At 54.4% G+C, this 27,392-nt stretch overlaps 1 protein-coding gene across 12 annotated transcripts; it reads right to left on the reverse strand.

Annotated features, from left to right (window-relative positions):
• On the reverse strand, positions 1-27,355 carry DMTN (dematin actin binding protein). Of its 12 annotated transcripts, none has more exons than XM_023252525.2 (16): positions 27,077-27,355; positions 10,874-11,079; positions 10,516-10,590; positions 9,991-10,146; positions 9,022-9,066; positions 8,592-8,691; positions 8,176-8,232; positions 7,793-7,945; positions 7,158-7,282; positions 6,435-6,540; positions 2,410-2,474; positions 2,193-2,241; positions 1,998-2,005; positions 1,754-1,819; positions 1,400-1,480; positions 1-1,235 (listed from the first exon to the last, which is right to left on the reverse strand). In XM_023252525.2, exons 2-16 carry the CDS (start codon positions 10,889-10,891, stop codon positions 1,122-1,124), a joined length of 1,218 nt encoding a protein of 405 aa, XP_023108293.1. In that variant the 5' UTR covers positions 10,892-11,079; positions 27,077-27,355; the 3' UTR covers positions 1-1,121. The 12 variants fall into 12 exon arrangements, with proteins under 12 accessions (XP_023108293.1, XP_044911350.1, XP_023108291.1 ...); XM_045055415.1 differs by lacking the exon at positions 27,077-27,355 and adding an exon at positions 22,486-22,633; XM_023252523.2 differs by lacking the exon at positions 27,077-27,355 and adding an exon at positions 21,332-21,483.
• Positions 27,356-27,392: the final 37 nt, after the last annotated feature.

A 27,392-nucleotide genomic window follows, 5' to 3' on the forward strand; every position in this document is an offset into this window, starting at 1 on the left:
TTTGGGGGCCCAGTGCAACCTTTTAATTCCAAGCAGAGTCCCCCTCCCACAGCATTATCACACACACACACAGTGGAAAGGGATGCCAGAGTCTGGGCAGGTACCAAACCCAGCCCCAGGCAAAAATATATATATAATTATATACACATATGTTTCTGTAGAGAAGAAAAGCTGGGAGTGTGATTAAAGTAGGGCAGAGAGTTAGGAGAGAAAGCAGCTGGGGGGGTGCCCCAATAAATTACATTCTTTAGACAGCGTGGTGGGGGATGCGTGGGAATGGACGGGACCTGCTAGCCAGGACACTCAGCCTGGCCTCTTGATCCCATCCAAGGAGCCTGAAGGCCTGGGTTCTGCCCGGGACCTGGGTGCTAGAACTCTAGCGGACTTTGCCTGCAGGCTGACGGCGGGCTGAGGTTCTGCAACATCTCCACTCTAAGCCAAGGCTTCTGGGGAAGCCACAGGGCTGGAGCAAGAGGCTCTGAAGCTTAGGGGTCACAAGGAGAGGACAAGGTGAGCTGGAGGGCAGGGTGGCCTCCTTGTTAGAGGCTGAGTTCAAGCCTGCTCCTGCTAAGAGTCAGAGAAGCCAGAGGCCCAGGTGTAGGGGAAGCTGTCCAAGGTGAGGTGAGGAGGCGTGCTTGGGTGCACACAGCATCCTGGGGCTCTCCCTGCCTGCCTGGCTGCTTCCCACCCTCACCTGCCTCCTAGCAGGTCCGAGGGTCCTACCCACCCATTTGGTCAAGACAGCCAACATGCCTGACCACTAATGCTGCCTCGTTTCTCCTCACTCTCTTGTGGGGACCTTCATGTGGGGTTGGGGTGGGGAGAGGGTGCAAACATTAACTCTGTGTGTGCTGGAGTCCAGACTGGGTTTGCCCTGTGCAGTGAGGACCAGGGATGAGGGAAGGAGGCCCCCCCTAGCTCATTATGGGGAAGCAAGTTCATGTCCTACAACCCCAGCACTGCAGAGGTCTTGGTTCCTCCTCACCTGGGGAATGGAGCCAACCCTACCTCCACCCCACCTCCCTGCTCCCCCAAGGGATGATGCTTTGGGGTCTAGTGACCCCAGCTCCAGAGCCCTGAAGCAGCAGGGGACAGGGTCAGTCAAGGAGTGGGAGGGGTGGTCAGAAGAGAGAGGCCTTTTTCTTGAGTTCATTCCTCTTCCACAGGGCCAGCTTGCTAAACTCTTCAGGAGACATGGAAAATACTCTTGAGAAGTCCTCCGCAGACAGATGCCTCTGTAGAGGGGACACGCAGGGGCAGCTTAGGAACAGGGGTGCAGGGTGGGGCTGGCCAAATGACTAAGGGAGCACTCAAAGAGGCCCCCGGTTCTCCCCATCAGGCAGGGGAAGGCACCCCATTAGTGGCACCTAAGCCCACCCCACACATTTCCTCCGCATACCTCAAGCCTCATTCGATCCACACCTGGAGGCAGTTTGGTTCTCCCCTTATTGGTCACCACCAGCATTTCGTAGGGATAGATCTGGGCAGGGAGGGGAAGGGGCAGTCTTAGGCTCGTAGAGTTTCCTGTCAGTGTAACCCTTCAATTCCCTGGGCCCCTTATCAGCCTGTAGGGGCCCTCAGGGCTCATGCCATTTTTGCCAGCCATGTCCCCCAACTTCCCTGCTGCCCCTCCCATCATCGACCCCTTAGTGCATTCACTTCCCTGGCTTCTCCCCCCGGCTGGCTGGCCCACCCCCACTGTAGATGGTTCTGTCCCCGGCCCACCACCCCTGACTCTGCCCCTGCCCCTCACCTTCTGCTCCAGCACACAGGGCAGGGAGTTCCCCCGGTCCATCCTCCCCCTCTGGCCCTCTCCGTTCTGGGGAGACCAAAGCCGCAGTGAGCCAGAGTGGGGCAGGGAGACCTCCCCAGCCTTACCCTGGGCTTCTCGAGTCCTTACCAGGCCTCTGTGGCCCCACACCCCCCTCCCCCAATGCTGCCTGTCACTCATCCATGGCTTCTGCTGCTCCATGTGTTCCCCTCCAGGAGGCACTCACCTGCAGGCCTGTGGGAGAGAAGAGTCATTGTCTGGAGGTAGCTCAAAGGTCAGCAGGCCTCCAAGCCTGCCAGCTCAGCCTCCCCAACCTCCAGCCACAGCCCAGCCCACATCACAGACGCGGGGGCTGCCCTGGGGCCTGCTGAGGCCCCTTTCTTTCCCTGCTCGCCTGGTATTGGATGGCCCTGCCTCTCACCTGGGCTTCCAGTCTCACTCCCAGAGGGGCTGAAGTCTGTGGACTGTAGCTAGAAAGGACATGAAGGGATCAGAAGGAAGCTGGAGGATTCCACACTGTTCCCCCTCACTTTAAGGGTCTCCTGTGCCCTCAGGATGCCCAAGTAGCTCAGTCCCTCAGAGGTGCCCAAAGACACACTCTTCCCTGGCAGGCGCTGATCTCTGGTCTGGGACCTTACCCGGCTCAGAGTGGTCCTGCCATAGGCGGGGAGAGAAGATGACTTTGATGTTCCTGCATGCAGGGCTGGAAGAGAGCAAGAGGCCTGGTCGGTGCCTTTGGACAGCCATTCCTGAGAGGGCTGCCTCCCTGGCCTCCCCTGCCAGAGGCAGGGCTGTGAAGGGCAGACCTGGGGGGCCCGGGGAGCCCCTGTTGGCTTTTGGCTCTTGCCCATTACCTTCAGCAAGCGGCACTGTGCTGGCAGCTCTGGGCTGTCTCTCTAAACAAACACACATCTGGACGAAATGCCCAAGTGTTAAAACTGATAGTTGGCCAGTGACAGTCAGATGATGAGGCTCACCGTCATAAGATGAAACTCTGGACTACAGAAATATATCTGAAATTTCGTCAAAATGACGGACGGAATCATAATTTACAATTAGCAATGCTAGTAATCACATTTCAGATGTATGACGTTATCATACAGAAACGATCATTTCCTCAGCGCCATCAGCTGCTAGACTGTGGCAGCAGTATACTAGCACAGAAGTCTGTATACACCATGTTTGTGGGGCGCCTGGCCGCCTCAGTGGGTGGAGCATTCGACTCTCGACCTCAGGGTCATGAGTTCGAGCCCCATGCTGGGTGTAGAGATCACTTAAAAATATCTAGAGAGGGACTTCACGTGTGCAAGATCAGATATCACTTTGAACTTACACATTTCATAGGATCACTAGGCGTTCTATCTCTACATATTGTTGGTTTTCAGTAACAGGTTTTCCTAAAGAGAACTTTGTACCTAAGATTCTTAGTTTGCCCAGATCTCAAAACTCTTTCATGTCCAAATGCTAGAAATCATTGGCAATCTATGGCAATCATTTTGATTAACATTTTTTTAAAGTGTATGTATTTATTTATGTAAGTAATCTTTACACCCAATGTGGGGCTTGAACTCACGACCCCAATATTAAGAGTCACATGCTCCTCTGACTGAGCCAGACATGTGCCCTGACAAACAATTTGTTTGAAGGTTCAGCCTTGACAGATTCAAAATTATAAAGAATTGTCTTCTTAAAACATTCTTTTAAGGGGTGCCTAGATGGCTCAGTGGGTTGAGCATCCGACTTTGACTCAGGTCATGACCTCACAGTTTGTGAATTCAAGCCCCCATCAGGCTCTATGCTGACACCTCAGAGGCTGGAGCCTGCTTTGGACTCTGTCTCCCTCTCTCTGTCTCTCTCTATGCCCCTCCCCTGCTCACGCTCTGTGTCTCTGTCTCTCAAAAATAAAGAACCATTAAAAAATTTTTTTAGGGGCGCCTGGGTGGCGCAGTTGGTTAAGCGTCCGACTTCAGCCAGGTCACGATCTCGCGGTCCGTGAGTTCGAGCCCCGCGTCGGGCTCTGGGCTGATGGCTCAGAGCCTGGAGCCTGTTTCCGATTCTGTGTCTCCCTCTCTCTCTGCCCCTCCCCCGTTCATGCTCTGTCTCTCTCTGTCCCAAAAATAAATAAACGCTGAAAAAAAGAAAAAATTTAAAAAAAAAATTTTTTTAAATACTTCTTACTTTTGTATAGGAAATTATCTGTTTCTACAATGATCATTCACTATTGAAGCATTTCATTTCTGTGATAAGTATAATTTATATTTCAAATGAATGATAGAATTTCAACCTACAAAGCATATCAGAAGATTTTCACTTGGAATTATTTTTAGAATGCTCATTTACGTTTGAAAGTGACCATTTCAACACTACCATCAAGTCAGAATGACATGCCTGTTCACAATTCTGAAACTGTTGAGGCTGATTAGCTATGACAGTAACGTAAGCAGTCAAGCAGTCATGTGATCACTGGTCACATAGGAGTTCAGGGATGCCAAACATGATGGTGTGGTAGATATTTGGCCATTCAACTCTGCAAGGCCAAAATGGAAGTTAAAGAGCTAATTTTGACTGAATAGCAAATTCTGGTAGAACATGAAGATTGAATCCAACCTTTGGGACATCTCTCTATCTGCTTCTTTCTTCCGGCCTTCACTATTCTACATTCTCTAAAAAGACCTTACTGTAACTCTTCCCAATCCTACTGAAATATCATCCTGGGGATCTTCAGTGACCCTGTGGATGTCCAAGCACATATGACCCTTATGGCTCCTTGAATCCCACCCCCTCTGTGGCCTTCACCTCAGCCCCATCAGGCAGCCCTTCCAAATGGCCACCCCCTAGGTCTTGTCCCCAACTGCTGCACATTTGAAACCTGGGAATCCCACTTTGCAGCCACAGCACCTTTCTTGTTTGCGGCTTCCTTGCATCCTCATTCCCAGCACAAATGTCCATCAGTCTCATGGGGACCTCCAGTGTCTTGATCCCCCTGCTCCCCGCTTCCCCTGGGACCTTCGACCCATGGTGGGGTATATAACCACTTTCACCACCACTCAGCAGTTCACCCAGCCCCTCATCCCTCGACACCTGCCTTATGAAACTCTAACCCTGGATCAGCCAGCAACTCTTGCCTGCAAACCACAGAGATAAGGCCCACACTGCGTGGATGATCATCACTACAGTCCAAAAGACTGGCAACGGTTCCCCTCCCCTGCAGCGTCTGGTCCTAACCTTTCCAACCTCACCCAGCCTCACCCTCTTTCCGCTCAGCAGACAACCTCAACTTCCCATGTGGCCTGCTCCCAGACCCGAGTCCCCAGCCCTCAGAGAAAGGGGCCTTTTAAGGCTCACCTCCCACATCCTGAGGCTGGGCCTCCTCCTGGGACCTCCAGCTGGACATTGCTGGGGCTCTTACCACTACATACAAGCTGAAGACTCAACTTGCCCTTCAAGCTTCCAACTCAGTAAGACCCAGCTTTCACCTACATGTACTTCAAGCCCAACATGTTCTAAACCAGTCCCTTCATCTTTCATCCAACCCCTTCCTCCCTCATCACATCAGTTCCAGGTATGTCCCCACCTAGCACCCAAGCCAAGACCCTGACTCGGCTCTCCTTTCCCACAGCCAGTCAACCACTTAGTCCAGTTGATTCCACCTCCTATATATTTCTCAAACCCAACGCCTCTCCTCTGAACCTATGTACAGTTTTAGTCCTTATCCAGACTATTGGGAAATGTGTAGAGTGTCTCCAAAGATGGCTTGCACATTTTCTTCCAGCCCGTGAGCCTCTGTACCACTGCCTTCATCAGGCAGTGGAATGCCTCTCCCCTCCCTTGAGTCTAGGCTGCCCCATGAGCTGCTCTGACCAATAGGATGCAGAGGAGTGATGCTGGGTGGCTCCTGAGGCTAGGCTTTTAGAGGCCTCATTGCTGCAGCTTGGGCTTTCTGCTCTCCCTCCCTCTGCTGCAGCCGCCCTGCTCTAGGGAAGTCCAGGCTAAACTCCAGTGATTTAGAGGGCTTAGTACCCAAAGCCCAGGACACCCCCCCGCCCCGTCTCTCTGGCTAATCCCTGCCACCCCAAGGCACACTCTGGGCTCTGTAACTGCAGGCTCCTGCAGGCCCTGTAAGGTGGCCAGGATGTTTCCTGTTCCTTGCCTTTGCTCGCACACTGTCCTGTGTCCACAATGTCCTTCTCCCCCACTCACTCTTTCGCTTCAAGACCTAGTTACCCTCCTCCCCGACCCTCCAGCCCCAGGCCCAGTCATGATCCTCTCGAAGCACACACTGTGTGCCTCTCATGTCACCACAACACCTCCCCAAACTGCACTGACCGTAATTCTCATGTCAGCTTCCCCATGGACTGGGAGCTATTGAAGGACAGGACTATATTTTTGACTCTTTATAATCCCCAATGTCTAGCATATGTTGAACACACAATAAGTGTTTGATAAGTTAAACAAAATTTGCTAATTCTGCTTTAGTCTTATTCCATGACTGGTATTCTTGCCCTAAGGAGAACACGAGTGCCTTGAGCCAGTGACACAATCTTTTGTCCCTTACACCGCAGGAGCACAGAGCTGGGCATATGATAAACAAACTCAGACTCCGATTCTGGCCTCAAGGTCTGGCCAGGTGATTCGGAACCCCCCCCCACCCCATGGCACTCACAGGTATGAAAGGGTGTCCGGTCAGGCAGAGAGCGAGTTTTCCTCCGGATAGGCAATGACTTTTCCATCTCTTCTTTCAAGATCATCTTTCCCAAGTTGGAAGTAACCTGGAGAAGGAGAAAGGAAGATGGGTCCAAGACTTCTACCCGCATTTCTCATCTCCAAAAGGTTCAGAGCTGGGTATCTGCAGGCAGGACTGGGGACTGGTTTCCGAGTGGCTCGGTGGTGCCCTGGAGCCTGTGGGGCCTGTCACTGTCTGATGCACTGCCACACTGGGTTTGGCCACCCTGGAGAGCAAGGAATCAGCGCAGCTCAGCGTAACTGTATCCTAGTGGCTTCTGCATCCCAGAGCACAAGTCCGTGCCACCATCAGTGACCTTTCCAGGACCCCCAACACCCTTTCTCCTGCTCTGGAGACCAGTGGCCTGCTCTCTCCTTGCTCCTCTTCCCGTGAACTTAGTCTACTGAAGCCTAGCACTGTGAGGGGGCACCCTTTTCTTTCCTTTTGACCCTAAATTAACTAGTGTTTCCCAAAAGCAGCACTGGTGTCCTGGTGTCCATTCAGTAGCAGCAAGCTGAAGTCCTGGGAAGAAGGGGGGTTCCTCGTGTTCCTACAAGGATGTTCTTCAGGCATGACACCATTCAGAACAGAACAGCTAGTGAACCAGAACTTTTGTCCCCAAGAAGATATAGGCAGGGTGTCTGGGGGGTAGTGAGATGTTACCTTACTGAGTTCCTCTCTCTGACGCTCCCTGAGAGCCTTCATCTCTTCCCCAGAGTCGTCATCTTCCTCCTCTTCCTCTTCCTCTGCGCCCCTCCTCGATGCCTTCCGCTTCCTCCATTCTGTCTCTGGGGAACACAGGCAAAAGCAGGCTCGTCAATCAGCCATTCGCTCAACAAGCATTTGTCAGGTGCTGGCTTTGTGCGTGGCAACTGGGCTGCACCTTGAAGAGAACACTACAAATTATTTTGTAAAAAAATAAAATAAAGGTAACGTTTTCTAGCCTTGTGGTAAAGCTGAGTAGGCAATGCACACTCACATGACTTAAATTTACAGGGGACTAAACCCTTGTCTTGCTCCTCTTTCTCTTTCCCAGAGCTCCTGTCACAGAGCTTGGGAGGCAGACTTCTGGTAAATGTCTGCTGAGTGGCCAAATGAAAGGAAAGTGAATGAAAGACTAACAAGCAGGGCCACACACACCAAGAGCCATTGGAACACAGGGAAGGGCGATGAGCTGAGAGGGCCATGAAGGACGTGGGGTGGGCGTGGGGAGAGGGTGGGTTCATGGAGCTTCAACAGCAGCTCTCGGGAGGCAGTATCCCAGGCCTCCCTTTCCCCTCTCCAACACAGTGTCCTACCCACGACGGCCAGCGACGGGGGGCATGGCCAATAGTCGGTTTCAATCTTGGCTGGCTGGTTGGGGTCAGGCGGCTGGGCTGCAGGGAACTTGGAGGACTCGATGATGAGGTCCTCGATGAGGTGCTTGCTCTGAGGGCTCCCTCCCATGGACTCTGCAGGTGAAGGTCAGGGTCAGCCCATACCCCTTGCCAGGCCACCTCAGCCTAGCCCAGCCCCTAACTCCCTCTCCTGTCCTCTTTCACACCTGTGAGACCATGGATGTAAACACAACACACAGCAAAGAATACAGAGCAGAGGTTATATGCTGTTATGAACAGCTATTCTCTCACGGTCCCCTAGCCGGTGGCGCAAAGCGGCCCAGGTCAGTGAGGGGAACCCTCACCTCTCTGCTTGTAGATAGGTGGCTTCTTGTAGATGTTGGAATCTGGGCGGGTTGTCTCTGTGGACAGGGAGCAAGAGCAGATGAGAAGGAGGATATGCTGATGGTGGGCGAGACCAGACCAATGAGGAGGCACAAATGGAATGGAAGAAGGCAGGAAATTCATGGGCTCCTGCCAAGAGCCAAGACAGAACTGGAGTTCCTAGAGCTGTCCCTCAGGGGATTGGGACTTTTCCCACTTTTCTAGTTGGGTGGGAGGGAAGGCACCATCCGCCTGTGGTCCTGCCATCAGGGGTTCCAGCCAATTCCATAGTGAGCATATACCCCAGAGAGTGGGGGCAGACAGTAAAAAGCTTGGGTTCCTGCAGGAAAAAGAGGTCCCAGGGAAAGGGTGCAGCCACAATGACAGTAAAGCCTACCAGGATGGTGGAAATGGGGTAGGCTGGTCCGTGGGGTCCCAGTGGCTCTTGGGGCTGAAACCTGAGAGATGGTTCCAGGGGACCGGCTCTCTGCCCACACCTGCAGAACAGAAGTGTGGTTCACTGAAGCTCCCAGGTCTCCCACCCTACCCTCTCCAACCCAGAGAGACACTGCTTCACCTGACTCCACCATCTCTGTTCCCCCCACCCTGACAGCCCACAAGCCCCCAACCCCAGGGCAGAGGAAGGGTATCCAAGGACTCGACCTACTGATGATGTCTGACCCAGGGAGAAAGGGTTAAATGAGGTCCTGGGTCAGACAGACAGATGGACACAGAGCTGGTCAGCAACAGGATGAGGTCATCCCATGGGCTCTGCATATGTGTGGGGGAGGGGAGCCGGGCAAGTGTCAGGTGTGGGGCAGACTCACCTCTGGGGATGGTGGGGGGGATGTGGATTTGGGTGACAGTGAGCGCTGCGGATGGAGAGGAGGCTGGTCAGAGCCACAAGGGTAGGGGTAAATCCTCATCCCTAGAGCCCCGGAAGGGCCACTTCATCCCCCGCCCAACTCTGCACCCTTGCCCGGCCAATTTCTGAGCCACCTCTTCTCTCTCAGTCCTTGCCAGTTCCCAGAACTGGCCCTCCATCCTTCTTCATCCTAGTACTCTCCTGGGCAGAGCCCTCTCTTTCTCTGGATGTATGAAGAAGCCATGGATCTTGGAGCAGTGTGCTTGTGCTCTGAGGGCCAAGTGAAGGTGGCTCTGACCCTGTCCTCAGAGCCTAGCGCCCAGGGGAAGGGACAAGACCCACAAGCAGTCAGGATGGAGTCTGGGCTCCCAGCAGGGTAGCCCCCAGCCTGCCCCCAGTCCACAGTTCAGCCATGACACTACCCCTTTCTGGAACACGGCTTACAAAGTAGCTGCCACAAGTTCTCTCTCACACTTAAATAGCTGGTGAGGTGGGAGGGCAGATGTATTGCCTCGATTTACAGGAGGGGAAACTGAAACCATACTTTCACGCAGGTCACTCAGCTAGGAATTCCAGCCTTCTCGTCCAGTGCTCCTGAGGGCTTCTGGCAAATTTGCTTTTTCTGTCCACTCACACCCTTTTCCTCCATAACCCCCCCCCCGCCCCCACCACCGGCTCTGTGAGGCTGCCATTCAAACATGGCCTCCCCACTCTCTGCGTGGAGCTTATCCTCCAGCTTCCGGCCTGTCTCTGCCTGTTCTCCACAAACACTGGGTTGACCATTGGTTGATTTCTGCCCACAGTTCCTTTTCTTGTTTTGGAGTCTGGCCACCAGGAAAGGAAGCGTCAGAGGGATTCCACCTCCTACCCGGTGTGGCTGGGGGAGCCCTTTCCCCCAAGTCCTGTCCAAGAGGAGCCTCCCACCCCTCACCTCCCGGCTTCTGGGAAGCTCCACATGTTCCAGGAGAGAATAGGTAAAGTGGGGCTCGTAGATCATGAGGTCAGGCCGCTCGATGTCCAGGATGGCCTTGTCCTTGGGGATGGCAGCCAAGTCCTTGTAGCCCAGCACCTGATTGTCCATCTTGGCCTGAAGGGAAATGGTGTGAATGGAACAGATGTGCCAAAAGCCTCACCTAGAATAATGGCCTTAGGAAGAAAATGGGCAGCCATCTGAGATGTCAGCTTTTAAAAGTTAATAATTCTATTATTTTAATTTTAAGAGTTTAGAGAGTTACCTTACAAAATGATAATCCTTCGCCTAGCATTTTGGGTACAATGAGGCAGGACCAGACCAGAGAAGGGGGGTGTGGAGAACCTTCTCTGGATTTCTGGGTTCTCTCTGCCCATCAGCCCTGGCAGGACCATCGTCAGGGAGGCTCTGGGTGAAGTGGCCCAGCAGTGTCCCCGCCCCATCCCTGTCCCAGCTTGGGGGTGCTGGTGGCCGAGAAGTACTCACCACGATGCTGGAGGGAGAGCCAGGAACACTGGAGCCTCGGGAGGAGCTGACGCTCCCAGGGGAGGTAAGTGGTTGCTGGGGAGAGTGAAAGGCGGGCGGGTGGGAATGAGCGTGCGTGCCAGGGCCGGGTGCGGGCTGGCTCTCCTCCGGGCGGAGGGAGGGAAGGAGGGTGGGGCTGGGGCAGGGGAGGGCTTCCTTAGGCCTCTGGGGCCCCGAGGTGCGGTTCTGCAGGCAACCAGCAGGTGGCACCGTCGACTCCCGACCTGACCCTCGGCGGGGAAGCCTGGCCCCACCCGGTGCCCAGGCCGCGCACTGCCGGGACGTGGGGGGGGGGGGGGGGGGGGCACCTCCCGCGCACCTTCTGCAGCCGTTCCATGCAGCAGGGAGCTGGCCGGTCCGGTCACCCGCAGAGCCCCGTGCGCGAGGGTTGACGACAGGGCGTCAGGCTCTGCCCGGCTCCTGGGCGCTGCGCGCTCGGGGCCACGAGAGCAGAAAGTGCGTTCCACCGGGCTGTGGCGTCCTCATCCCTCAGTGACTCTCCCGGCTGGTGACCGAATGCCGGGCCTGGGAGGGAAGATCGTGCCAGGGAGGGCGGTGGGGCCCCGGATCTCTGGGAGCTCCGGAGAGCAGGGCGGAAGGGAGCCAGCGCCCTTCAGGGTTCAGGCTTTCCATTCGCTCAGCCCCGGGTAAGCAAGCGAGCGCGCGTGTGGACGGCAAAGCGGGAAAAGCGGAGGGACTGCACTTGTTTTTGAGCCATTGTTCTCTGGCCGGAAAGGAAATGACTGCAGGGGTCACCCGTTCCGGTGCAGCCTCACATTCCGGCTCTGTCACACCTGCCCTGCCCTGGGGCTGCAGTCCGGTTTCAAGCCCTGGTTCTCACTCCTCTCGGCCAAGGCCGTGGCCTCTCTCCCTGGCTCTGTGCTGGCGCCTGTCCTTCTCCCTACTCAATCCATTGTCCATTGTGCCCCCTGTGTCTCAAATCCCAGGCAGGTTTAACACAGAAGGACCTACTGAGCCTATCAGGTGAATAGACTGGGTGGAGATGCAGTGAAACTGACTTGGCATGAAGTGGCCCTGTCATGGGCTGGGGGAGGCCTCCTGGAAAAAGGGAGGGGAGCATGGAGGGAGACCACATTCGGTGTCCCTGTCCCTGTCCAGCAGGCAGTCTCATTTGCAGGCATTTGATAGAGTCCCCTTTGGGGTCGAGGCCACATCCCAGCTCTGCACAGCCTTCTCAGAATGCCTGTGCTGAGGCTGTCCTCTGAATTGCTACTTCTCTACAAGGCAGGGCCCCTAGCTTCAGCAGGAAGGCATCCCAGCTGGCACTGCTGCCTCTTTGTTCCTGGGGAGTTGGGTCTTGTCTGCTGCAGTAGATTATGAGTTCCCTGGGGCCACAGTCCATGTATTCCCCTTCATCCCTGATTCCCTTAGCAATCTTCCCATCCCCCCACTGCCTGTACTAGATACATAATAACCACTCAGTGAATGCCTGGCTGACTTTCCAGCCATGGTGGCCATGGGCCTTAGAGTGCAGAGAGTTAGTTGATGGCTACAGAAGGTACAGGGAAGAGGCAGCATGAACTCTGGACCACAGTACCTGGGAGTGAGTAGACTCTGCTACTCAGCAGCTGTGTGACCTTGGGCAAGTTACTTACTCTCTCTGTACTTACATTTCTCATCTGTAAAATGGAAGACAGTCATAGTATCTATGTCATGGGGTGGCTCTGCGTATTAGATAAGTTATAAAATGTGAAATGCTTAAAATATTATAAATTCTACCATGTGGAGTATTAACTATTATTATTTCTATTTCCCCAAGGGCTAATGAACTTTTGTGTCTTTTCTGTAGCTGTTCTTTACCACAGGGGGTAATGAAAGACTGAGGTCATTGGTGCTCCCAATCTTATCACCTGTTACTTTGTATCAGGCCATTCTTCTGCTCACCCTCTTTCCCCCACCAAAACCACCTGCTTGCTGCAAAAGCAGCCCTCACTCCCATGTCCCTGCTTTTGCGCATGCCCTTTCCACTATTCTCTGTCCCCTTCCATGTCTCCCAGAACCCACTAGTCCTTCAGGGGCCATCCTAAGCTCTGCTCCTCTGGGAGGCCTCCCCTACTATTCCAAGCCTTCTTATAACGCTTCTCAGAATTCCAGTGGGACTGAAAAAGAAACCTGCATAACTTTGCCCTTGATTATATGTTGCCTAATGCCAGAAAATGTTTTTTCACTAACCAGAATGAGTGCTAACTTCTGGAGGACAAAACAATAACAATAGATACCATTTTTTGAATGGTCATGTTAGGTACTTTGATAAACACTTTTTTTAAAAGATTTTATTTTTAAGTAATCTCTATGCCCAGTGTGCGGCTTGAACCTACAACCCTGAGATCAAGAGTCGAGTCGCATGCTCCACTAACTGAGCCAGCCAGGTGCCTCTGATAAGGACTTTAAAAGAATGATTTTGTTTCATCCCCCCCCTCAACAACAAAGGTAGACCCATTTTACAGATGGGAAAACTGAGGCTCAGGTGAAAAAGTTGTCCAGAGTTGTGAGCTGAAAATGACTGTTCTTCAGCATTGGCATGATTCGAAGTGCCTGCCTAGTGCCGTGTCAGGTGCATTGTGGGGATAGACTAAAATCTGCCACATTTCTCAAGTCTTTTTGAAATTCTAGAGTCAAGGCTTGTCTAAGACAGGACTCTGGCCATCAGAGTCACACTAGGTATTTGGTTCCCATGGAAAGACTCCATTCCAGAGCTTTATCCTTCTCTTGCCTTCTTAGCTCTCACTTTGTAATGCTTTTAACTAGGTGTCTGAGGATCAGAGTAAACTCTAATACATATTCAAGAGCTGTTAGTTCTTTTTCACTCCTCTCTGATCTTTACTGTGTTAGCAGCCATTGTCAAACTAACTATATACTTGGCTTAGCCTTAGAGCCAAACACTCATTCATCCATGTATCTACCCATCCTTCCATCCATCCATCCATCCATCCATCCACCCACCTACCCAGTCATATATTGCTTTATCCATTCATCAAATACTTCCTGAGTACCTAATTCTTCAGTAACCACAGACAACACTCAGTGATAAGCCTTATGGAGAACAGAAAGATGAGTCAGGGGAGCCGAGCTGCCCCTCCAGAAATGAGGCATGTATGTAGATAATTTGCGCGCAAAGCAGAAAATTACATGTGCTAGATAAGATAATATAAGGAGCCATAAGAAGTCACAGGAGGAGGGATCACTCCTGCTGGGGTGTTGAGAAAGGAATAATAAAAAAGATCCCTTAGAGGAGGTATTCGAGGTAGGCCTTGAATGCCCAGTTTGAGTTCATGTAAAAACCGAAGAAATGGATTCTTGAGAGATAAAGCAGCATGAGCAAAAGTAGAGATATGGGGAGCAGCACTGGGTCTGGCTAGGGAACAGCACATATGGCTAAATTATAGAGCTCATAAGGTTGAAATATGTTTGATGCAGGAGGTCAGGGGTCAGATTATGGAGGCCTCCAACCCAGACTAGGGGATTCAGACTGTATTTTGTGGGCAAGAGGAGCCATAGAATGCTTAGAAACTTTTTTCAAACAAAGAAGTGACAGACCCAAGCAGTGCTTTGAATGTGGCTTCAGCCTGGAAGACGAACTGGACAGGAAGGGACAGTGTGGACAAAGACCAGCCTGGAAGCTACGGCAGCAGTCAGGCAGGGGCTTGTGAGGGCCTTGACTTGGGTATGAGGCCCATGATGGAAAGGAGGCAAAAGGGAGAGATCCTAGAGGCACAATGTGCAAAACAGACTTGATCTGGAGAACCCCTGGGGGATGGGGAGGTGGCTGCCCTCAGAGACAGAAGGGGAAGCATGGAGTTCACTTTTTGAGGTTGAGGTGGGTGCAGTCGATGAGCCCATGGGAACATCCAGGAGGAACAGGAGGTTGAGGGAGGGGCAGGCTGGAAATAGAGATTTGGAAGCCATCTGACTACAGACGGTACTTTGCACATGAGGTTGTCAAAGGAGAAAAGAAGTTTAAAACCAGCATCCTGGGAAATACCAAGGGGACCAGAATAGTCACAGATGGCATGAAAGGGAGAGGTGAAACGGAATGGCCAGCTCCTTGGGGGCACGGAGTGTATCTAGTGCACAGTAAGAGTGCAATAAATATGGAGAAAAATGGTAGGCAAGTGGGGCTGAGAAAAGAAGGTCATGGAGCCAAGAGTCCCTGGCCCAGAGAAGGCGGGAAGTGTTGCAGGGAGTGAAGGCTCTCTGGTTTGGTGGCCTGTGAGAGCATTTCCAGAGGAGTCGTGAGGCTCCCTTGTCAGGGCTGGCCTAGATAGCACACAGGCAAGAAGAGTGTGACAGAGGGTGGGAGAGGGTTGGAGAGTGGCTCTGGAGGAGGCTGATTGGCTGAAGGTGTTTAAAGAAAGGGAAGACCTGAACATGCTTGTAGGCATTGAAGAGGGAAGAGGGATCCCAGCAGGGGAGAGGCATGTGGTTCAGGCCCAAGTGGAGGGCTGGCTTTGGAAAGAAAACTCTAGGCTTCCCTGGAAGGAGAGGAAAGGGAAAGTTGGGTATCCACAACACAGAAGCATGTAGCCTGGGCCAGTCCCATTGGGAGGCCATTATTTTCCCAGGAAAAGTGACAGATAAGGCCATACGCAGATCTGACAGGTTGGTGAGCAGAAGCTAAAGGCAGTAGAAAAGGTCTGGTGGGGAGTGTGGATGGCTGAGCTGCCAGGGAGAACTGAGAGTTTCCATGTGTTCTGAGCCTCAGGCTGAGCCTGGTGGTGGCCCTGGCACCTTCCCCTCGAGCACCAGTGTGTGTGTGTGTGTGTGTGTGTGTGTGTGTGTGTGTGTGTGTGTGGCAGGGAGGTACAGGATGAGGCAATGACTGTGTATCAGAGTGGTAATTGCCCAGGCAAGAAGTGAGGGGAAGGGTACCAGACCAGCCACGTCACTGCAGTGCACAATCGCCCTGAACCCACACTCACATGTGCACAAACACTGGCCTTCAGGCATAGCCACTCAGAAACAGGATTCAAAATAATGATGTGTCTGCTCTGTTGCCCGGGCCTTTCCAGAGCTGTCCACAACCCTGCGGCAGTCTCCTGTGCTGGGTCTCATCCCCTTAGCCTCAGAGTCTCCTCTCCCTTACTCTGAGCCACATTCCTTTGAGCCTGCTTGGCAGTGCCCAGTGTGTTAGGAAACACGCTGACAAACTGATCTCTTACTCTTCCAGGGCACTACATTTTAATTTAGGGCTAGCCTTAAGAAGTGAAGTTCTTTCTGGTGAAATTTTAAGGAAAAATGCTTTGGGGTGGAGTTTCTCTCTCTCTCTCTCTCTCTCTCTCTCTCTCTCAGGAGAGAGAGTGAGGGAGAGGGCGAGAGGGAGGAAAGGAGGGATTTCTTGGCTTCTCTCAAATCATATTATGCAGGCAATTGCTTACTCCACCCACAAGAGGCCCCCTCCCCCAAAGCTAATTTCCTCCCAAGTCAACACCCACTCTCCCCTCCTCCAGTCCTGACCCTCTCTCCGAACGTACACACCCCTTGTGTCTGCACATGCACATGCACATGCACCCCCTCGGTCCCAGAAACCTCCTATGAACCAGACCAAAAGGGCAGGCTGCAGCAGGAAGGGAGGGCAGGATGGAAGGACAGGGAAAGAAAGAAAGGCTGTGGAGGCAGGCAAGCCCAGGTGGTGGAGAGGACTTCCCAGCTGCTCACTCCCATCACACACTGGGGCTCCTCATCCCTCCTTCTCCACCCCACCCTCCCCCAGCCCCGCAGCATTGCCTTATCTAAGCCACCAGCCCAGCCCCACCTCACATTGCCCACCTGCGCATCTCCATGGCAACTAGAACCTCTCAGCTTTGGGCTGGGGGTGATAAGACCTCTGCACCCATCCCAGCCGGCTCCTCCTGCAAATAGGACTAGCCTGGCTGTGCCTCCCTGGACTTGTAGAAATGAAGGCTCAGCGGGCAGAACCACAGCTGGGGACCTCCAGTCCAGCCTCTGCTCATATCCTAAACCAACCCCCGCTGGCTCTGTGCCAGTCACTGTGCCGTGAACTTTCATAACATCCTCTTTACCCTCCACACAAGCCTTCCCCACTTAGAGATGAGGAAACTGTGGCTGGAAGGCTGACTTGCCAAAGCCACACAAATAGAAGGCAAACTGGAATTGCTACCCAGGCCTGTCTCAGGCTAAAGCCAATGGATAGTCTTCTCAGTGGGTCTCTGAAGATCCTACTTCAATCTGAACTTGGGCCTTCGGGCTAACCTTATATAGTGCTAACCCTACGTGGTGGAGCCACCCAGATTCCTGCCCGCTGGCCTGACTTGTGAACAAGGAACAGGGAGACTGGGGGACTAGGGCTTTGTGCCCTTGGCCAGGGTCAAGTCAGCCTGGGCACGGGTAGTGCAGAGAGTAAATGAGTTGTGAAATGAGGCAAATGAGCTGTCCAAGTGGGCTGGGGTCAGTGTGGGCAGGAACGTTGCCCCTCTCCCTTTTCTCCAGTTTCACTCACAGTGTGACTGCCTGCCTTGCCCCTTCCCTGCTCCTTCTCCACTCTCTGTTTTCCATTCCCTTTTTCTTCTCTTTCTTCATCTTTCCTCCCTTGGCTCTGTTTCCCTTTCACACTGTCCTGCTCCCAGCCCCACCCCCACAGTTACTGTGGCAACAATTCAGTGCCAGAAATAAAGGAAGGATCCAGCTAGGTCACTGGTTCCCAAAACAGCATCCCATCCTGGGGTGGAGAGGGGAAGAGTGGGCAGGAGCAGACCAGCAGTAGCCAGGGAGGCCTGAGGGTGTAAGTGTGGGTGGGTGGGTGTGGGTGGGTGGTTGTGTGCACGCGTGCACAGGGGGCACCCATGCTTGCTCCAAAAGGACGTGCAGGAAGGCCAGGAGAGGGCTCCCAGCTCTGGGCCAGCAGTTCATGGAGCATCCATCAGGCCTGTGCCTGCCCTTCTTCCCTTCTCTCCTCATCCCCATTTTTTAAGGCCTGCTCGATACGCTAGGACTAGGGTTGGTGTTCCTCTAATACCAACACTATATATATATCACCCTCTCACACTCTGCTGAAGCATCAGGCAGGGCAGGTGGGCCCAAAATCTGGGCCCCAGCCTGAGAACCCACCTGCTCAAGGCCCTGCCCCATCTTTGGTCCTGATGACAGCAGGACTGGGCCCAGGCAGCCCCTTCTACTCCCCCCACTTCATACAAATATGCATCTTTTCATTCAGTTTCTCCTAGACTTCTCTTGTGTTGATGTACCCTTTCTCTATACCTTCCTTCTGAAGAGGCCCCTCTTTCTGTGTGCCCCCCAACTCCTCAGGCTTACTTGGTCCTCAGCATGCTTCTGCTCTGGTCTCTACTTATAGCTGGTTCTGTTGGTATATTGTGGTGCCACTGGTACAAAGTAGATTGATAGAGCTGCGGGGAGATGCAAGGATCTTGAGTCCCAAGTTCAGCTTTCTGAATTCTGAGGGTATCCTTACTCTGATGTTTACACACACACACACACACACACACACACACACACACACACACGAGCCCCAAAAGAGGAATTCCTATAGACCTGCATCCCAGGTGAACTGCCTGACTCAGGTGTTGAACATAAGGAGAGCCAGCAGCACTGAGGCAAGACACATGTGGACATAGCACTTTGCCCACACAGGCAAGAGCCCACACTGAAACACAGTTGCAGAACCCATGCACCCTGCTTGCAAGATCACGCCCCCACTCTCCCAGCAAGGCCCCCACACAGTGACACACAGTGCTACTGACACCCACTCCCACCCACCCACTGATCCTCTCTTGGCACCCGTTCTCCATGCTCACAACCACTCGCATCACGTGCTGACACCCCCTCCCTGAGCTGTGCACATGTATGCCCCCCATTTACCCACTCCCTGGTGGCTTCCCTGCTCCCCATTCCCAAAGCATGACTGCCTTCCTTCTCCTACACCTGCCCCTGCTCCCCTGACTCTCAAACCCTGGCAACACAGTCCCCTGGGAGGGAAACACTAGGTGCATCTGCCCAGGGAGGGGGCTTGGCCTGCTAGGCTGGCAAGGGGTTGCCTCTGGATCCTCACAGGCCTGAATGTCTGCTCAGCCCCCAGCCTCTTCAAGCACTTCAGCAGTGGCCAGGAGTGAGCAGGGGTCAGGCCTGCAGCCACGCCCTACCACCCAACATCATTCTGCATTTGGTTCTCACCCCAGCCTGGCCAGCCAAGGGCTAGAAAGGGGCTCACCAGGTACCTCCTCCCAAGGAACACACCCCTCACCAACAGCATTCAGGTGTCTGTGTGTAGTGCTTCCCCCTCAAAACCTGCAGCACATTGGGAGCGAGGGGGGCAACCCCTTCCACTCCCCGTTATTCAGCAAAGAAAGAACAGCTCCCCTGCCCACCCCAGTGCCCCCCCCAATTCCATCACTTGCACTTCTGCCCAACACAGCTAGGTGAAGGGGGCACTGGGGTGACAGCATGAACCTTCAGCCCTCTTCCTCAAATCAGGCTTGATGAGATCAAACCCAGCTAGTCCCAGGGTTTCTCCGCCTGAACAGCGGCCATAGCTGACCCCTCCTAAGGGGATCCGTGCCACCACCCAGAGCCTCACTCCCAGGCAGGGGTTGTGGCCCAAAGTGCCCAGAGAGGGGAAGAGAGATGGGAGACCCTGCCACCTACCTCTTCCCAGACAGTGTCGCCCAGATGCTCTGAGGCCCCAAGACTGGGCTGGGCAGGCACAGGCCCAGATCCCAGCGCTGTCGCTTTTTCTCCAGAGCCAAGGTAATAGGCGTCTCTTCCAGGAACCCAGCCGTGCTTTCCCAGAGCACAAATAGCAGGAAAAACCCGGCTTGGGGTAGGTGGGCGGGTGGGGGGAGCTGGCACAGGAGGGGACCTACCCTCTGAGCCCCCACCCCCTCGTCCCCACCCTGCTTCTCCACAGGCTTGCGCTTGGAGCCTGCGTCTGGCGGTCTGGCGGGCGGGCCTCTGGCTCCCCCACAGCACCCTCCCCACCTCCAGCTGATAGCGTGTGGCCGGCCTGAGGGTGTGTGTTTGTATGTGTCTGCGCTTCCACCTAGCTCAAAGCTGCAGTTCAATCCGTTTCAAACAAGAGGAGCATTAACCCGGCATCATGACGAAGCAGAATCGGAAGCAGACTCGCGAGCTGTTGGCCTTTTTCCCTTTCCCACACCCCCAACCCTGCAACATTCCATGCTCACACACTTTCATACACACACACACACACACACACACACAGCCCCTCAAGCCTCCTCATAAACAGAATTTGAGTTGGGGTGGGGGCAGAGGGGGCTCTACTGATAACTGAGAGATGACAACACCTTTTTCTCCCAGCACCTGTATCTCCTACTCCTTGCCTAAGAGCAGCAATGGAGGCCTCTGGGGTCCTGCCTCCCTGGGGTGCTAAAGGGCATAGATTCTCAGTGGTAGGGAGAGGGCAAAGATGCCGGAATTGGTCACTCAAGGAAGGCTTAACCCCCTCCTGGTGAGGGACAAATGGGAAGATCTGAAAAACCAGGTCCTCAGCACAAAAGACTGGGTTGGCCCTTAGATTACCAGAATCCCCTGGCAACTGTGAGAAGAACTCCATCTCTCACTGGGGCAGCTTCATCAAAAGGGAATTTCCGGCCAGGTGATGCCCAGGTCCCAGCACAGAACTACAGGATGTGCCCTCCCTGTCTGGGAAAACCTTCACAAGTCCAGGACCCTGTCATTGGCCTGTTGGGTCTCTGCGGGCACAGAGCAGAGCGCGGTTCATCTTTGACCCCTGGGGGACAGGGGAGGGAACTCAGCCGGCTGGCCCTGGCCGTGGCCCCAGCAGTCTCTCCACCTCACAGCAGACTTGCCTACCTAGGCAGCCCTTGCTGTTGCCCTGGTAACCACTGCCCACAGCCGGTCAGCTGATGGTATGAGCTGTCCTTCGGGAAATCTAGAATCTGGGGAGGGGGCTCTGGGGTATCTGAATGGAAAATCACAGGGGGAGGGTCTTGAGGGGGACAGGTGAGAGTGTGCTCCAGACCTCTTGCTCAAGGAAAAGAGGACAGGAGGGGACAGGTAGGGACAGTAAGGGAGGGATGTCTGGGTTAGTGAAAGATAGAGAAGAATGAATTTCAAAGGATGGGCTCCAGAAAGAATGGAGAAATGAAGAAGGCAGGCAGCTGAGTGACTGAGGAAGGGTAGAAGGAATTCAGCTGCTGGGGAGTGGCTAGGGAGAGGGCCCTGTGGAAAGGAATGAGAAAGCCTGGGGGTGAGAAAAGAAACATCTAACCATGAAAAAAAAGGTCAGGACATGATGCAGGAGGGGGTGTACCTTTGATGTGGCAGGAGGGGCTACAGCCTCGGAGGAGGGGGAATCAGGCCTTTCTGGGTAAACTGCCAGCCTCAGACAGCCTCTCTGCTTCCCTCCCTTCAAGCCCACCCTTAGTGCCCTGGCCCTGCTGCCAACCCTCCAGGAGACCAAGCACCAGGTGCTTTTCCACCTCAGCCCTTTAGGACCCCTGATTTTTCCCACTACCACGGTTCCTGTCCTGCTCCCACTTGCCCCCCACCAGACAAGGCCACCCCAGGAGATTTGTCTTCCGGTGCAAGGGTGACCAGAGGTAGGGCTGGAATGAGCTGGTGCGGGGAAGGACAGCTGTGGACAGGGGCCTGGGATGAGGTAGCTCATGAGAAATGGGTAGGAGTCTCTATGGCCTGGGAGGAAGGGAGCATTCTCAGTCTGTGAAACAAGGCCCTTCTCGGATAGAGTGGGGGAATCCAGGGGAAAGGGCAAGGGGAGGGGGAAGGGAGGGCTCTCCGGTACCTTCAGGGGCCTGGGGCGTGGGGCAGGAGCACGGCAGCTTCCTCGGTGACATACACCTCCATCCCTCGGCGCATCTCCTCTCCGCCTCCCGTTGCCAAGACAACCTGCCGGCTCAGCCGCGGCGGCAGCAGGGAGGGGGGAGGAGGCGGCTGTGACTCCTACTGCCTCTTCAGTGATGGAGGGAGGCGGCCTGAGGTCTGCCTCGGTGCTGAGGTGGGGGTGGGGTAGCTGCAGGGGCCAGGGCTCCCACTGAGTCTCCCCTCCCCATTTCCATAAGGCTCTGGGGTTGGCTCCCAGTATGGCCTCAGGACAGCTCTAATTCAGGGCCATACAGCAGGCCGAACTTGCAAAGGGAGGCAGCACTGGGCAGCATCCTCCATTCCAGAAAGCTTGGTGTGCAGCTGGGGAACAGTGATAGGAACAGGGAGGGATGACCTATGTTAAAGGGTCAGAGGGTGGCTTCCAGCAGGAAGGCTGGGGTGGACACAGGGCTTCGGGCCCAGAAGTCTGGCCCGCATCTGACCTCGGCTATCTCTGAGCATCTCCTCCTCTCATTCCCCTTGACCAAGAGGAGAATCAGAGTCTTCCAATCCTGCAAGGCCCATTCTCACTGCCCCCGACTCTACAGGAATGTCCTTCCACAGGGTGGGAGAGCCACCTTGGGCAGGAACAGTCTGCCACCAGCCAGCCCTGGAACCAAGGGGACTGCAGAGTTAGGGCTCCCTCTGTCGACCTGAGGCATGGTAGCTGTCAAGGTCATTCCTTACTGAGAGGGATCCTGGTGTGTGTGTGTGTGTGTGTGTGTGTGTGTGTGTGTGTGTGTGTATTGGTGCTCACAGGGAGGGCACAGCCAGGCCAGGAGACCCTTCTGTTGCCTGCCTCTGCTGCACCTCCACTTCCTCTATTGTCCTACAGTGAGACTTGCTCTGTCACCAGTGGCTTCCTCCTGGGAAGGCCCTAGACTCCTCAAGACCAGTAGACCATCCCCCCTCCCAGTGCTTGCCTCTCTCCCCTTCAGGCTGGGATAAGAGGGGAGGCAAAATCTTTCCCCTAGAGCCAGGCAACACTGAACACCAGTGCCTACTGTCCAGGCCCCAGGGTAGGCTTCCTGGGTACCACTTGGCCATACCCAGCTACTAAGGGGACTAGCATACCTTTAAGTTCAGGAGTGCCTTGAGGCCTTGAGGATGGCCCCTTTCGTCCACAACAAGGGCTGGGGCTCCTGCCCCTCTCAGGCAGGCAGTCCCAGGCCCCAACTAGTTCTTGGCTCCTTTCTGCAGCAAGATCACTGGTGCCAGATGTCCCGGCTGGACTTCGGCCCTGCCGCCAGCCCCCTCACCAAGGCCTGTGCAACAGGCTTCTCTGTACTCTCTCTGTCTCACTCCATTGCCCCTTGCCCCGCCCCATGCACCAGCCTGCTGGGGCTGGGAGCACCAGGGACTCTCCCCCTGTGCTATCTAAACATTAACTCCTGGAGAGGCTAATGAGGGCACCTGGGCACCTAAGGAGAAGGGCAAGGTGATGAAGAACTGGGCCAAAGGAATAAAGGGAAAGATGAGGGCCTGGAAATGACACTTTCTCCAAAGAGTTTAGAAGTCACACACACACCCCACCTCTATGCACTGGACCCTCTGTCTCAGGGACCCCAGAGCCTTAGTTCACAGCATGCTGCCACCAGACCAGTCTCTCTCCCAACCTCCAACCCCACAACTGCATGGTCACTCTCCTTCTCAAAGCCTCTGCCACACAAAACTCTCCATCATGTAACCCAATCATTTCCTGCCACTTCTCCAGGCAAACTTGCAATTTTATCCAAACCCAGGGACTGCTCACCTTCCCCTGAACACTCCTCACATTTTCCTATCTCAAAACCTTTTTTCTTTTCTTTTTAATGTTTATTCATTTATTTATTTTGAGAGGGGAGGGGCAGAGAGAGAGAGGGAGAGAAAGAGAATTCCAAGCAGACTTTGGGCCGCCAGTGCAGAGCCTGACTCAGGGCCCGAATTCTGGAACCGAACCGTGTGATCATGACTTGAGCTGAAATCAAGAGTCCAACGCTTAACCACTTAACCGACTAAGCCACCCCAGGAGCCCCTCAAAACCTTTTTTCTCATGCTGTTTTCCCTCTTAAATTTTTCCCTTACATATCTTCTCTGCTAACTGAAATCCTGCTCATTCTTAAAGATCATGCAAACTCCAGCCTTTCCCAGTGTCCCAGCCCCACGTACTCTCCCACCCTGGAGAACCCTCCCTGCTTGGCCACAAGCAGAGAACATCCCACTCAGGTGATGAAGACCATCAAGAACCTAGACTGTAATGCTCACTAGCTGCAACTGTAGATGAGTTAATATCTCTGAGTCTAAGCTTGTGCACACATTATATGGGAATACCCCCTGAATAAGGGGTTACATGTAAGCACATCTCCAGAGTTCTGTGCACTTTAGTGTCCTTATTTCCAATAGCTCCTGTTTCCTTTTTCCCTCTTGTGGGATGTACCAAATGCCACTTTGCTATCTTAGGTATAAGAGAGATTTCCAAAAGTTCCAAAATTTCCAAAAGTGGGTTTATCCCCCCACCTATATTTCAAGTGTCTTGAGATCTTGACCGGGGATGACATAATATCTTGTCCATCTTTTTGGTCAGTTGAAGGGCTAGCACAGTGCTTGTACATTGTAGGGGACAAATAAGTATTTGGATAACTGCTTAGGACCCCTCCCCACCCAAGTCCACCTAAGGATGGAGGGTGGAGGCAGGATTCTGGTTCTCATTCTGCCTCCATCTTGAGGGACTGCAGGGCTCAGAGCCAATGACTTCTTTCTGGACCTTCAGTCGATTTAATTCCCTCAACAAATACTTATTTTGTGTAACATACTGCACTGGGTACTATGAGGGAGGCAAAGACCTACTACTTCTACATCTGAGACACTTGCTTTGTAGCACAACCATTACACAAGCACAAATAAGTACAGTTCCAGAAAACCGTGATATAGGCCATAAGGGAAGGGCAAGTCGGCAGCCAGAGACACTTGTGTCACCAGAGACTGCCACTAGCCCCAGAGGGGAGGAAAGTCTATGGAGCAGAGGAGACAGCAGTGTGCAAGCATTCTGGAGAAAGGTGTGCTGGGCAGTGGGAACCTCAGGAACAGAGCCAGGCACAGGGTGCTGGTTGGCTATTAAACCAGAGCTCCTGGAACTCCCCAGAGGGGACTTGTAGGGACAGGGCTGGGAAGGGAGGCTGAGCAGGATTGTACAGGAGTTTTGAAAACCACGCTAAGGAGTCTGCTAGTGATCAGGTAACACTGGCAGAGCTGTGGTTTAGGGTTGGGTAGGGCCAGGGAACAAACTGTGTGATGTCCTGGAGGAGGTGGGGGTGTCAGGAGGCAGAGACATGACTTTGAAAGCTGCTGTAGTAACTGAGACAGACCCCAGCGAGGCCTGGCAGTGGTGCAGTTCCCAAGTGTGGGAGAGAAAGCAATGGTGTGCAAGGTGGTGACAGCTGACATGTTGCATTGCTAGGAGAGACTCAGCAGGAAGAACAAGGAGAGAAGAGAAAGGTAGAAATCTTAGGGAATGTTTCTCTAAAGAGGAGCCAGGAAGAGTAGGGTCCCAGTGAGAGAATGAAGAAGGAGGAAAGAGCTTCAAAAAGGTGTGTGTGGGGGCGGGGGGGGGGGGAGGTCCTTCAAAGAGTCCAGGGATATGAGGCTGAGGACAGCCAAGTCTGAAGCCAAGGAGGTCACTGGCCACTGAAAGTATGAGGGACAGGGCTCAACACAGTTATTTAAATAGTAGCCTGCTTGTGAGGACTAGAAAGTAAGTGGATGTCCCCTTCTGCTCCATCTGGCTGTTGGAGGACAGCACAGAGGAGGGGAGATCAATATGCAGGCTATTCTTAGCTGGAGGTCTTGGTAATCCTAACCAACAGAGGATCTGAGGCACCTGCCGCCTGCTCCCTCCACTTTGTCACATCCTCCCCGAGATGGATGTGCTCATCTTGCCCTAAGTCTTCCCCCACACTGCCCACCCCCACCCACACACTTGCTTAGAACCTTCCGGCCCACAGAAGCAGCCAGGGGTAGTCTGTGGTCCTCTGGGAAGTCTTCTCCTCCTACCCCCCTTTCCACATGTTAAATCCCTTGAGACCCCATTATCAGATCTATTCCTTTGGCTTCTTCCTTTTAGCATCTTTGAACTCACCCCCAGACCAGATGGAATCAGCTGGAATAGATTTCACTAGATATGACAAGGCCCCCTAGGTATGGAGCCTGGACTTGGCAGAGGCACTAAAAGGTGTGGGGAGAAGGTTCAGAGAGCCAAGCCAGAGACCCAAGACTTGCCAGGCTTGGTGCTTGGGGCAGGGCAAGGCACTCAGGGATGGCACAGGCCTCCAGAGCTGCCTTCCTCCCTCACTCCTCCCTGTCTCAGGCCCTCCCCACCAGGTCTCACCTCAAAAAGCAAGAAAGGAAACAGTGAGGGCTTTCTGGAGCCGGCCCCCAGAGGCCGTCTGTGCTGGGGAGGTCAAAGAGAGGGAGGGAGGGGCCGGAGAAAGGCAGAGAAGAAAGCAGAGGCAAGACAAAGGGCCCAGTCCACCTTTGAAGCTGTCTCTAACCCGAGCCAGGGAGGGTGGGGTGGGTCTGAGAGCTGGGCTGGGGGGAGGCAGTCTAGAGTTTTAAAGAATGTCTCAAATTCCTGCGGAAATCAGAGGGATTGTAAGAGCTCCCCCTCCCCAACACACCTCCTTCTCAGCCCCCTGCCCCTGCCCCCCAAGTCCAGACCTCCACACCTGGGGGCCCCAACCCTTTGTCCTCAGGTAATTGCTGGGCGTTGCCTCTGTGTTTAAAATCCCATTGAACTCGCCAGTTATCAGCTGTGGCTCCGGACCACCCTCCCTACACCGCCCCCCTCCCAGAAAACGACCCCCAACACGTCTCCCGCAGTCTTCACCAGGATTAAGGCTCTTTGTGATTAGAAGGGGGGAGAGAAAAAAGCAACCTGGTGCAAAGCAATTATGACAAGCTGGAGGGAGAATGTCTGTCCTGGGGCCTGAGAGACCTCCCTCTTGGCTGTTGCCTTCTAAATTGCCCAGAGCTGGGGGCGTCAGACCTCTCTAGTCCTCACCAAAGGAGAGGCGGGGGGGGGGGGACCCCTGGCCCCCACCGCCTTGGACGGCTGCTTCACTCACCTCCCATTATGACTAAACCAGGCTCCTCCCTAATTGCCCATTCGGTCCTTATTTTTGGGCCATTTTTGGGAGAAGTGGGGAGAAGGGATGTCTCTCATCCTTTTCCCTCTCTCTCCGTAATATTTCCCTCCAACAATTTCCCAGAAAGAAGAGGAAGGAGAAACTGAGGTTGGGGGGGGGTCCATCAACGGAAGAGCTGGCTTGCGCGGGGAGACGTGCTGGAAGGGCCTCCCCCTCAACAAGATTACACGCCGGCGAAAAGGAGGAAAGAGGCGGGTTTTATGGCTCTTAGTTCCACTCCCCTAAAGCACACCTGGAGGCGTCTGGGAAAGCCCACCCGAGAAGCTCCGGCTGGGGGTGGGAGCGCCCTCCCCCCTCCCTCCCGCCGCGGCCACCCCTCCCCCCGGGGCCGCGCGGCCCAGCCCGCCGCCTCTAATTGCATCTTCCCCTCAGGTGTGGCCCCCGCCTCCGCCCCCCGCAGGGGCCTGGGGAACAAGGGGACGCATTCTCGCCCTCTCTCCCCCTTCCGCTCGGCTGAGCCCTCCTCCCCCATCCCCCCTCCTCACCGGAAAAAAGCAATCTGGCTACCGGCGAAGAGGCTGCAGAGTCCGCGGGCCGCCCGGGCGCCGCGCCTGCCCGCTCCTCCGCGGGCGCTCGGGCCTGCTGCCCCGGCCCCGGCCGCTCGCCGGCCCCAGGGTTGGGTTTGGTTCGCCCCAACAGGTAGCACGGGACGCGCAGTGCCAGCCAGGAAACCGGAGCCCGCGCGGAGGGAGGGGCGCGCCCGCCGGTCCCGGGGCCTGCGCCCGCCCCGGGCCGCCTGCCTCGCGTGGGGCGGAGGTGCGGGGCCTTCCTGAGCCACCCACACCCCGCTTTCCCTCCAGG

Source organism: Felis catus, chromosome B1, assembly GCF_018350175.1.
Source record: "Felis catus isolate Fca126 chromosome B1, F.catus_Fca126_mat1.0, whole genome shotgun sequence".
In the NCBI taxonomy this organism is placed as follows: domain Eukaryota; kingdom Metazoa; phylum Chordata; class Mammalia; order Carnivora; family Felidae; genus Felis; species Felis catus.

Bases quoted from the DNA above. Each gene is read 5' to 3' on its own strand.
- DMTN (XM_023252525.2), bottom strand. The intron at 2,242-2,409 runs GTAAGGTCCCAG...TGTCCTTTCTAG, and splicing joins GCAGGACCACTCTGAGCCGG to CTACAGTCCACAGACTTCAG. The intron at 1,236-1,399 runs GTATGCGGAGGA...TCCCCTCTACAG, and splicing joins TGGATCGAATGAGGCTTGAG to AGGCATCTGTCTGCGGAGGA.